Source organism: Strongylocentrotus purpuratus, unplaced genomic scaffold (genome assembly GCF_000002235.5).
Source record: "Strongylocentrotus purpuratus isolate Spur 01 unplaced genomic scaffold, Spur_5.0 spur5_scaffold_11, whole genome shotgun sequence".
NCBI lineage: Eukaryota > Metazoa > Echinodermata > Echinoidea > Camarodonta > Strongylocentrotidae > Strongylocentrotus > Strongylocentrotus purpuratus.
The window spans coordinates 32122724-32135097 of NW_022145596.1; the positions used below are offsets into that span (position 1 = coordinate 32122724).

The 12374-nt window shown below is 38.0% G+C and overlaps 1 protein-coding gene across 2 annotated transcripts in view; it reads right to left on the reverse strand.

The window, feature by feature from the left end:
* The window catches only part of LOC105445688 (DNA repair protein RAD50-like), a 53818-nt gene that overhangs the window by 23425 nt on the left and 18019 nt on the right, over positions 1–12374 (reverse strand). For both annotated transcript variants that reach the window (XM_030981188.1, XM_030981189.1), the window contains exons 9-15: positions 12206–12298; positions 10969–11061; positions 10586–10711; positions 10032–10167; positions 6257–6370; positions 5908–6003; positions 4656–4803 (exon numbers count right to left, since the gene is read on the reverse strand). In XM_030981188.1, the coding sequence (XP_030837048.1) occupies positions 4656–4803; positions 5908–6003; positions 6257–6370; positions 10032–10167; positions 10586–10711; positions 10969–11061; positions 12206–12298 (806 nt within the window). The remainder of the gene's footprint in view (positions 1–4655; positions 4804–5907; positions 6004–6256; positions 6371–10031; positions 10168–10585; positions 10712–10968; positions 11062–12205; positions 12299–12374) is intronic.

Sequence of the window (12374 nt, forward strand, 5' to 3'; positions counted from 1 at the left end):
GAATATGAGAGCTTGCCAACCCCAGTATGTACATAGCTTGCAAGCAAACTCAATGTCATTAAATGGAGATCCAATCGAGAGGGGTTTTCCAAAGTAACACATATGGCCTAGAATTCCGGGAATCCCTGAGCGTGGGTACTACATATCAAATTTTAACTGCTATGTGGGCCATGAGGCACATTGGCTGATCGAGATCGCGTTGCTTTTGTTTTTAAAACAGGTACAGGTTTGTGAAAATGTTGTTTGTGGTCTGTGGCAAAATTTGTATTTTGTAGGGCCATGCAGGCAACTGTTTGGTATAATGAATGAATAGAATAATAATGAAATATTTTTTATTTGGAGTTATGGATCCTTAATTTATTCTGTTGATGATTTTCAATTCTCTATCTCTCTTAATTCTCTTTATATCTTTCACTCTCCCCCCTCTCTCTCTCCCTCTTCCCTCCCTCCCTTCTTTCTTTCTCTCTTCCTGTCACACTAACACTACCCCCCCCCCCTCTTCTCTCTTTTACCCTTTCTTACATTCATACATTCGTGAAAATCTCACAACACCCCTGTAGACATCATTTTAATAGAAATAACAGCCGTATTTATCCACAAATTCTAAGATTCTAACCCCACATTAGATTCGATATGTACATGTTATGATGTATACTCTCGATTAGACAGAAATAACCGTCTGGTATGGGTCATTCTCCAATAAAACTGACATTCGTCAACGTTCAACATACACCGACGGTATGCCTCACGGCTCGCACAACGGAGGAAGATTGAGCCGATTTTGTACCACTTTCTCCCCCCCCCCCCCCCCCCCCCCCCCGTTTTTCTTTATAAAGATCTAATTTTCTAATCTATAAATCAGACGTAAGAAAGTATGTATATTTCTTACTTATATAAAATTCTTAAAATTTTAATTAAATAATTGCAATAGCAAAATTTATCGGCTTATTTTATACGAGTTATCAAATTTTCTCAGAACCAGTGATTCATGTATTCGAACTGTAATCCAGAGCTGCCAACCTCCAGAACAGAAAATCAGTAATCACAAGGCTCAAAATCAGTAATTTCCTATGCGGCGCTATGAATCTAAAACAAGGGAAACACTCTCGGCGGTCTCGCCTGCATTACGCATTTCGATATGATGAAAAATTGAGGTTGGAACATTAGTTATAGGCAGGGTGGCCCATTAGCAGGCCCCAAAAAATGAAATCCTTAGAATATAATCAGCATTTTGAAGTGAATATTGACTAAGAATCACCAGAAGAATTATATACTGTTAATTGTACCATGATCGATAACTTGATTGAAATATGAACAAAGTAATAAAAAAAATGATTTATTAATTCTCATATTATGTTGTGAAAACATAATCCATGTCTACTGACCTAAAATGACCTTTGACCTTGTGACCTGGAATTTGTGTCATATGACTTGTGATACTATCATGATAACCCTTGGGTACAAGTGTCATGGAATTTGAACAAACAATTTGAAAATATGCTAAAAGTTCAGAATCTTGATGTTGATGCCGCAACAAAGTATAAGTTTGTTGACCTTAACTTAGTGACCTGAAATTCTATTCACATGATTGAGGATACTTGATAACCCTATAGTCCAAGTTTCATTGACTAAGAACTTGATTTTTGATGTTGACGCCGCCGCCATCACCGGAAAAGCGGCGCCTATGCCTCGCTTTTTGCTACCGACATTTTTTGTGATTTTACTCACACAAACTTGCTAAATATTGATTTTCAGGTCATCACAACATAGCAGTTTTCCATGAAAAATTGGCTTTTATTAAGAGAATACTTGATATTCAGCAAGTGTTAGATGGCTGCCATACTTCACAGCACACGATATGATAAATTGTATTTACGCTTTTTTTAAAAATCAATCATTTTTTTTCGTTTGATTGTTTTTTTGTAATCCGCAATTTTAGACAACCTTCCGTACTGCGGTAATGATCCTTAATTTCTGTACCAATTACAGGAAATCCAAACTAGTTGGCAGCTCTGGTAATCAATGACATGACCTGGCTGATACATATCTGGGTCAACATACCGAAACAAAGCCAATGGCCGATCAGATCACATGTTCATGAATATTCAAATATCACCAGGTCAAGCCGGGCTGACTCGTACGTAGCTATTGGATGTTTAGGGACAAAAATAATATTCATTCACTGAAATCAGACAGGTCTTTCTCGGATTAAACATTAATTTAGGATCTAATTAGGCAAGCTATCGTAAGTCAAAGTACACATTTCTGTTTCAATTTCTTTTTTAAAAATAATATGTAATAATATGAGAAGACGTAAAGAGTGGAAAAGAACTCATTCATCTCGGTCCGGCCGAACCAAACTATTCCACACAGTACCCCATAGGACGTAGAGGCAGTCAGAGGAGCCAGATGTAATCTTATTGGAATGACCATTGATATCAGAGACTGAAAATTTCAGTCTAACAGTCGATATACTCTGTTATGCACTATCCCAAACATTCCTCCCCCCCCCCCCCACCCCCCCCCCCCAAAAAAAGAAGAAAAAAGTATGACATATAGTGGAGAAGACCAAGACACCTGTTCTTGGTTTCTACACTTCTATCATTGGATATAATGTTCTCTCCGCGTACGCAATTCCAAAAATTCCCCGTAACACATTGTCTCGTGTGTTTTATGCTCAAAATGAAAAGAACATTCATGCATGCTTTTGTGATGTAATAATCAAGTGATTGTGACGTCAGTGGTAAGCGCGCATCGGTATGATTGGGGATGCGCAGGCCATTTAAGCAAGCTAGCATATTGCGCAATGGCAGTTTCTCAACAAGCGTATAATTGCGGTTCTATTGTGATAATAACACAAGCTACAACGAAAATAACACGATCGGCATCAGGGATTTAGCGAGATGATCAAGTTGAGAAAAAAAATCTCGATAGGGATGAGTACAAATCAAAATGATTTTCACAATAATTTTACGATGCTCAATACCGCATCCACCTATCGTGTTTCCCGATCCAGCATGCCAAATAACTTCTGAGCTGTATTGTAGTTGGTAAAAAATAACAGCATAGTAGAAAGAGGAAATTCCAAATCACATGTCTGCTAATCTAACAATCTCATCATACTAGTAATAATATTCATTGCCTTCTTTCAAAATGTCCAATACATCCACCGGGCAAAAGGTACCGGTATACAGTGCTTTTCATAACTCAATAATAAAAGGTGGATAGGTTGAATTACCATATTTGCTGGCGTAAAGGCCCCAGTATTTTTGGAAGAGAAAATATCAAAAAGTCGGGGTGCGTCCTTTGCAGCAAGTAAAAAAAAAAAATTGCAAGTCAAAACCATGAAACACAGCACAAATTTGTACATATGGGACAACAATGAAAGGTGATAGACATTTCTAGAATAACTGCCTAGAATAACAAATGTCTTACCGACAATTATGTGTTATATTTTTTAAATGAAGGGGAAAGTTTTGTCAATCTTGTAAATAAATTCATAACTTACTAACCAAACTCTATACTGGTAGATCTAGATTTAAGTTTTTGCCATAGCTAAAGCACCCTCAATCCTCTCGGCTCGCGCGAGCAATTAAGCTATGGCGCAATCATAGAGCAATATGGACGCAATACATAAGAAAAAGCTGCAAGAGAAATCATCAGGGTCGGGATGGCCGAGCGGTCTAAGGTGGTGGCAGTCTACATTTGTACGCGTGGGTTCATATCCCACCTCCGACAATTTTTTTTTTTTTAAATGTCAAAATCGGGGGTGCGGCCTATGCAACACTGCGGCCTCTTCGCCTGCAAATACGGTAAGGCTTTTAGCTGTAACTTTAATATTTGTCACATTCTCAAGAAACAAATTGGGACAAATAAAATGTTCACATAATTAAACTAGATGGAACTTCGACTGCACGCAGTCGAAAATGATGCCTCCGTCAAAGAGCAATTTTACAAACCAAAACAGAAGAAATGTTTCAAATTCAAGTTCAATTGTAATCCATTAACAGGTTCTCAGAATATCGTGATTACAAGCAATTTCTCATATACATATATGACCCTTTGATCTTTGACCTCATGACCCTAAAATCTACTCAGTTCATTGGCTCTGCAAGATACATACATGATCTAAGTTTGGCAGGTATCCATCAATCGGTTCTTTAGATAACGCGATCACGAGCTGTTTTTGCATACATAATGAGCCCTGTGACCTTTGACCTTTGAACTCGTGACCGCAAAATCTAATCAGTTCATCGGCTCTGCAAGATACATACATGACCAAAGTTTGGCAGGAATCCATCAATCGGTTCTTGAGATAACGCGATCACAAGCTGTTTTTGCATACATAATGAGCCCTGTGACCTTTGACCTTTGACCTCGTGACCCCAAAATCTAATCAATTCATCGGCTCTGCAAGATACATACATGACCAAAGTTTGGCAGGAATCCATCAACTGGTTCTCCAGATAACGCGATCACAAGAACGGGACGTACGTACGTACGGAGGTACGGACGGACGGACAACCCAAAAACATAATGCCTCGGATACTTCGTAACGGAGGCATAAAAAATACAACACATGGTAAGGATAGGAATAATTTCTTTTTAACTGTAATTAAATTCTTGTATGAATTGCCTATATAGAATTGTTTTACCAGATCCTGAGAAGTACTTGGCCTGTTCTCCAATCTTGTGATCTAGGTCTCGGAGGTCTGTGAGGGTCTTCTCCAGTATCTGGATATCAGGTTTCATATCCCTCGCCATCGCTTCATCCACCTGCAACATACTGACGTTATCTTCAGCCTACAGGAAGGAAAGATCAAGGGATGGAAAGGCAGACAGAATTAGAACTCTGGTTCATGTCCCTTGTCATCGCTTCATCAACCTGCAACATCGACGTTATCTTCAGCCTATGGGAAAGAAAGACAGACAGAATGAGAACTCGGGTTTCACGTCTTTTGCCATATACATGCAAAACACCTAGGGTCCGTTCTGCCTACAGAGAAAACAGAGACATACAGATGGATGAAATTACAAAATGACAGGAGTGGAACATAGAGGGGGAAAAGAGGAAGGACAGAGTATTTATACAGAAAATAGAGAGAGAGAGCTAGGGGGAAAGGGAGAAAGAGAGAGGGAGAGAGAGAGAAAGAGAGGGAGTGAGAAAGAGAGAGAGAGAGAGAAAGAGAGAGAAAGAGAGAGAGAAAGAGAGAGACAGGAAGAGAGAGATTGAATTGGAAGAGAACTTATTTAAACAGAGACATACAAATAGATGAAATCAAAGGTTGAGATAGTATGAATGATAGATAGAGAATGAGAAGAGTTTCAAAGAGATATAAAAAGTCCTTTATTCAAGAAAAAGAAAATGAGGATTGACCAAAGACAAAATCAATTGCAGCTGAGAGGCACAAGGAAGAAATGATTATATCACTATCACCAATATAGAGACATGTCATATAAAGGCTGCATCATCTGATATGAATCATTATGGCTTGTTCATATGTCACCACAAAAGATTGAAAAACGCCACAGCATTTTTTTAAAAGTGTAAACGAATACTAACTGCTTGCAACAAAGTTCCTTTCCATATTCACTGAGTTTTGTGTCACAAGATAAGGCTGTGACGAATACTTGAATACACAGTCATCTTTTGGGGGGCCAATTAATGCCCCTCCACCTTTTTTAAATGGCAGACGAGTATTCGCCTGTAAGGCTGGGAGTATACTCGAGTATCTCATTACACAGTTATGCACAGCCTTATTATAAGATACAGAAACGTGATGCGCATTATTAAAAAAACGCTGCGGTTTTGCCCCTGTCAAATCTAAACCAGGCTTTACACATGCATACGACATCACAACATTCCTATCATTTTCCCCAACATGTGATTATTATATCAATACTCACCTTACTAATGGTTGCATTGAGCTTTTCAATATCAGCATTGACAGCAGATAGCTCCAGCTTGAGGTCTGGGATCTCTCGCTCTGACAACTTCTTCACCTGGAGAGAGAAAGAGAGAGAGAGAGAGAGAGAGTAGCAAAGTGGGTTCAGATAATGGTTTCTTTAACATCATCAATAGTGATCTGTCAGCTTATGACAGGCTCAGTGACCCAATCAGAATTCTACATCAAAACATTTACTATGACTAGGAAGAATTTTGTCAATGAATATTTTGTATTATCCTCATATGTTGATCACAATCTGTACTATTAAGAGTTACATGTACTTTTAAAGGAAACAATACCAAACTTACAGCATCCTTAATTGGTCTGAGTACCCACAGACGATCAGATTGTTCCTTCTGCTGCGTAATGGAACGTTCCTTTTCTACTAGCTTGCTTGGAGCCAGGCGAAGTTCATCTTGCAGCTAGAGGTGTAAGAAGAGAACAAATTAAATAAGAAGTAGCCTGAAAGGACAACTTCAACTTGTTAACAAATCACAAACAAATTTAGTAGAGTAGAGTAGAGAGAAGAGGGTGTCAAACAAAACAAATACACCATTTATTCCAAAGAAGAAATTAGTATAAAAATGATTGTCAAAAGATTTCCTTCAATGTGTATGTATGTGCCTCTGTTTCTGCAAAACTGTAGCACTGACACTAGGTTCAAACTGGGTCTAAATTGCTGCCAGCCAGCTACAGTCTACTGCGCTGCATGACAATTACGTCTCATTTCAAAATGATGGATAGCTGAACTCGATATCGAGTACGTAGCTCATGAAATATCATTATTTCTGTAAGATATTATGAATATCTATAGTATTATTTGTCAAAGCAAATTATTATTTTACAGTAATTTTGCTGAATTGGAGTCCCTTAAAGTCTTATGTGATGTTTTTTAATTGGTTTAATGCTTATTGTTCCGATCAGGTCGGATGACGTGTATGGATGTAAACACGCATATCAAGCTTGAAATACTTAACTAATACGTAACTTAATTCAGCTTGCTGTTACACACTCATTTTTAGAACGAACGAAAGGCACTTCGATGTTATTTCAAGAGCTTTAAATTATTTTCCTTCATCAAAATATCAAGGGTAAACCATTATGTTGTGGATATATTTTGACAATTAAATTAATGCCTTTTTGTATTACGATTTAATTGTAATAGTCTGATCAACATTTTAGTCCTCTGTGTGGGACTTTCTTAACTTGCTCGGTCTTCAGTGGGTCATATTTCCACTTCCGTTTCTGAACGCACTCAGTACCACGCACGAAGCGTGATTCCTTTCTTGCAGCCTCAATTTTAGAGCGATAAAAACACCTACCGTCAACTGAAACGATATCCATTTATTTTTTAAAGCATCTTAATTTAATTCAATTGATTATTTTATTGTTTTGAAAGCAGTAACTGTCTTTTCCGTCGCATTATTAGAACAGCAACTAGTCATAACTTCCGCCGCTGCATGCACACAATTTTAAGTGTCAGTGGTGAAAATTTCGGGTACCCGGTCACCGGCCAAAATTTTCAAGTCAAACCCGGGTTCGGCAAAATCCGTGATGACTCAGGCCTAGTAGGAATGCTCCCCAGGGAGTGAAGTTGGTGCACATTGTGCCTGAATGAATCCAATGACTGGGGTAATAATATATGTAAAGCGCTTATGGAGCTCTCACACTCTGCCGTGTAGGCCTACCGTCCACCTGCCGGGCTATTAAAAAAAAAACAGAGTCCAGAACGTTGGGTTTTGAGCGAACTTGTCCCCGGCCGCAAAAAAAATTCATAAAATTAATCTTTTCACCGTTTCGTTGCCATCTTCTGACCGTTCTCACCGGTCGCATACCGGGTGTTGAACGTGCTTCTACCGTCTTCACCGCCCAGATTGACTTTTGTTGAAAATTTTGGCCATTTCCATACCGGGTCTCGAACGTGTGCACCGGGTTTGTAGCAGCCACCTACCAGTCACTTAGCGTCCCCTCAGCGCTCCGAGCGTCCTGTGAGCGAGTCCCCGGACTGCTGACGTTCATGACACGTTCACAACCCGCTTACAACCCGTTGCAGACGGTGGATTTTTTTTTTGCTCGTTCATCACCGTTCTGTAACGGGTTATGAGCGTGTTGTGAACGTGTTCATACAGTGTGACCGTTATCATAACGTATTCATACCGTCCTCATACCGTTCAACACCGTCCTATTGCCGCTTACTTGCGGCCGGTGCCAGCCGGCCAAAGTTTTGAACATGCCCAAAACTTTCGCCGGGTCCCACCGGGTGTAAATAAGCGCCAACGCCCTATTAACGTGTTGCCCGCTTTGATAACGAACCACCGTGTGCCCTCGCCGTTCTCCACCGTCCGCAGACATTTTCGCGCACGGTGGCACACGGTAGGCCTACACGGCAGAGTGTGAGAGTCACTTTAGACACATTCCGTATAAAGCGATATAAACTCCAAATTATTATTAGGTGATACGTACGTAGACGTATCACCTTTTGATTTTATCAAGATTTTTATTTATTTATTATTATTCTTCCTCAAATTTGTTCGCAGGATATCTCAAGACTGAATGAAGCCATTATCATGAAACTTTCAATGATGATAGATCTTAGTGTAACTTAGAACTGTGTGACTTTTCAGAGAGTCGAGGTCATCGTGACGTCATCCAGGCGCCATTTTGTGAAAATCAACTTATGATCATATCTTCATAACGGAAAGCCATTTTTCATTCATAATTATCATGATTAAGATTAATATCCGTCCGGTCAATTTCAGGTCTCTGTAAATATTGATCGATTTTCTTTCAAATTTTGATATGTTCTACCTGAGACAATTTTCTACGAATATATCATCCACATTTTTCCATTTTGACAAAAGCATCATGGTGTAATTTTGCAATTAAAGGAGGCATGTCAATTTTTCACATTTTGCGTGTATTCTCTACGGGACATGACTTTTTCTTAAAACTGGATTCTACACTCCTGTCTTTCGCGAGCAAAATCTCCATTGTTTTAGCTTAGTTTTCGCTGAGCTTCGAATATGTTGTAGCTGAGACAATAAGCTATCTCACGTGTGCCTTTTATTTTTCGATCAGATGCCGGGATTATGCTCATATTTCACTTGCAAAGAAGGATTTGAGAATTCCATTTCCCGTTTACGTGTAATCGCTTTGGGAAATGTTTGGGTATATCGGTAAGGCACTTGACTTCCATCCTCGAGATCCATGGTTCGAGTCCGGGTGTCTCCAACAATAATTGTCTTCAATTTTTTTTTTTTTTGACCTTTCACTGTACCATCTCCTTTGATTATTACAACACGTAGAATCGCAAATAATGTAATAAACAACCCTATTTTACTTTATTATTACCCTATTTTCACTTAATCCATTACTTTTTGCGTTTAATCCCTACGGGAGATGACTTTTTCTCAAATCTAGTTTCTACATTCCTGTGTTTTGAGCAATATCGCCGATATTTCTGCTTGGATTTTGTTGATTTTTGAGTATGTTGTAGCTGAGACAAGTTTCCACAAGATTTATGTAGACTATTTAACATTATCATGACGTTATCATAGTCAAAAATTTTATCATAGGTGACATGTCAATTATAATATATAATAATCCTCAATCGAATACCTGAAGGGGGCGCTATACCACTTTTAATCATGGTCATCTGGAAGGCATTGTTGTCAATTGCATCTCTCTCTCTCTCTCCTCTTTCTTGCTCTTTTTCCTTTTCCTCTCATGTTCTGCCCCTCTCCTTTTTTGGTCTGTCTCTGTATCTATCTATCTCTCTTCTCTTTCACCCTCTCCCTCTCTCTCTCTCTCTCTCTCTCTCTTGCCTCCCTTTTATTCTCTTGGTCTGTCTCCCTCTGCCCTACAGTTGAAACTTGACTCATGGATAGACCATAATGGGAGTAGTAAACGAAAGATGAAGTCGTGAAAATGCGTGCTTAATTATGTTACACATGAGCATACGTATCACCTAATTCGTCAAAGTGACGAATTAAAGTCTAGTTATTATTATTATTACAGAGAACAAAATTTATACACATGTAAGTTTACACAACATTGGGTTTAGCATGTAGCTTTGGACCATACCTCTTGAACGAGTTCCTGGACCTCTACTCCTGAATCAAAGCCACGGTGACAGAGAGGACAGAGTGCATCAGTTCGTTGCAAAGATTGGATGTATCGATCAAACAGATGCTTGCTACCTGTCAATGCACCATGCTCACTGCAATCAGCACACAAACAGCAGAAATGTAATGTTGAAAGTATGGATAAGTGTGACAAGCCAACAAATTCTTTAAAAATTAATGACTTCTGGCTTGTTTCCTGATGAGGTATATTTTGTTTTCTCTTTTCACATACCGGTACACTCTCAAAGGACTGGGATAAATCTCTGTTTATGTCATCAGATACCAAACTCTTGCAAATCAAAGATAGATTAACAAGATTCTATATCATGCCATAATTATGATAGCATAAACTCATGAAATGCAGCCAACATTCAAATATTGTTTGTAAAGTTTCATGGCAAATGAGCAACATAGTGGCTGTCATCACTAAATATCAGCAGCAGGACAAATCATTCAGTTCCAGGTTTTCTATTGGATGGTGAAGATGGTAGTAACCAGACATCATGTACTCACTTCTGAAGACTGTTGATAGATTGAGTGATTTTTTTAATAGATTCATCGATATCTTCACTTCCACAAGCTGACATCAGCTGATCTGTGTTGCTTCTCAGTTCATCTTCTTTCTTCTTCAATTGGTCCCTGAAAGACAGAAGAGTTAACAAATTGGAAACTTATAAAAGAAAAAATCCTTTATAAAGCAAATATAAAAGCAAATCAAATAACAGAATAGCAGCAAAACACCCTGTAGCAATAATCAAACCTCTTTAGTATTTGTAGAGCCACTATAGTACTTCTAAACTCTCAAATGAACATCCCTTACTAAAATGTATTTGGAAGGAAAAATAGAAGGTCTCAAATATGCCCTTAGATATCAAAGAGAAAGATCAAATACTCACATGATTGTTTTCTTGTTGGCCTGCTTAGCTGAGAGATCCCTCCCAGCATGATTAAGTTTATTATTACATCTCTTCACCTCTTCTGTCTTCTCACTAGAATTAATCAAATTCAATTCAAACGATCATTTCACCAGCTCAACTTTGCAGACTTTTGAAAGATAATTACTTGTAAAAATTAAAATTTGGCAATCATCCGTAACTTTCACAACACTGTAATAAGTATTAAGCAGCATGCTCTAGATCTTAAAAACAAATCACTGTACTTGTATCCTTTTTGTCTCATTTGTATTGGAGACAAGTTTAAAGAGCACAATGCTGGCTTGATAAATGGGATGCAAAAAATTAATAGATAAAGTAATCAACTACATGCATTCTTTTCTTGCTCCAGTAGATAAACAGGATTGTGCAGATTTTGATTACTTTTTTTAATGGACAATCAATGCTCAACAAGATTTCATAAACGATAGCATGAACATACTAAAAATGAAAAGATATCAGAAGCAGTATACAGTGTGAGTCAAAAAAAGTTTACACCTACAAAATTGCTAATTATTTTTAAGATCATCTATGAACAATAAATTATTATACATCTTATGAAAGAGTGTTTTATCCCAAATTATTTGGTATCATTTTTGTGTGGTATGTGTTCACGCTTGGATGAACAGGAGGCATTGTTTGCAAGAGTGCAAAAAATCAACTTGCAACAAATTTGCTCATGGGATGTTTGAATAAAACAATTGGGATTAGGGAATGAAATCGGTTTTTGCAGATCCAAATAACATCCCTAACAAAATTAATCATGCCACACATATCCAATATCAAATACCATTTGTGCGTGTGTGTGTGTGTGCGTGTGTGACTTTGCTTCTGCAATGCATTTCATTTGATACATTCAATTCATTCTCTCACTCCGCTAATCCCAACATAATACATGCTGTAGGCATCACTTTGGCGCAAGTCGATTTTTGAACCCCCCCCCCCCATAAGCCCCCTGTTCATCCAAACGTGAAAATATACGTGAAAATATATGATTTGGGGTAAAACACTCTTTCATAAGATGTATAATAATTTACTGTTCATAGATGAATTTTTAAATAATTAGCAATTTTCTAGGTGTAAACTTTTTTTTTTTACTCACACGGTATAAAGAAAATATTTCCACATTTTCTGAGTGCTTTAAGTCAGTAGTCACTAGTCAAGCACATTATTTTAAAGAAAACTAAAATAAATCTCTTACTCAATGTATTTGGAGAGCTTGGTTCCAATGTTCTCTGTAGGAAAGTGATCAACTTGAAGAAGATGCAACATTTCTTCCTCGCGCTTTCCTCTCCTATCGGGTTACAACAAAAAACATGAATTAAATGGGTATTTTAATTTTAAAATAACAGCTAAAAAACATTATTATA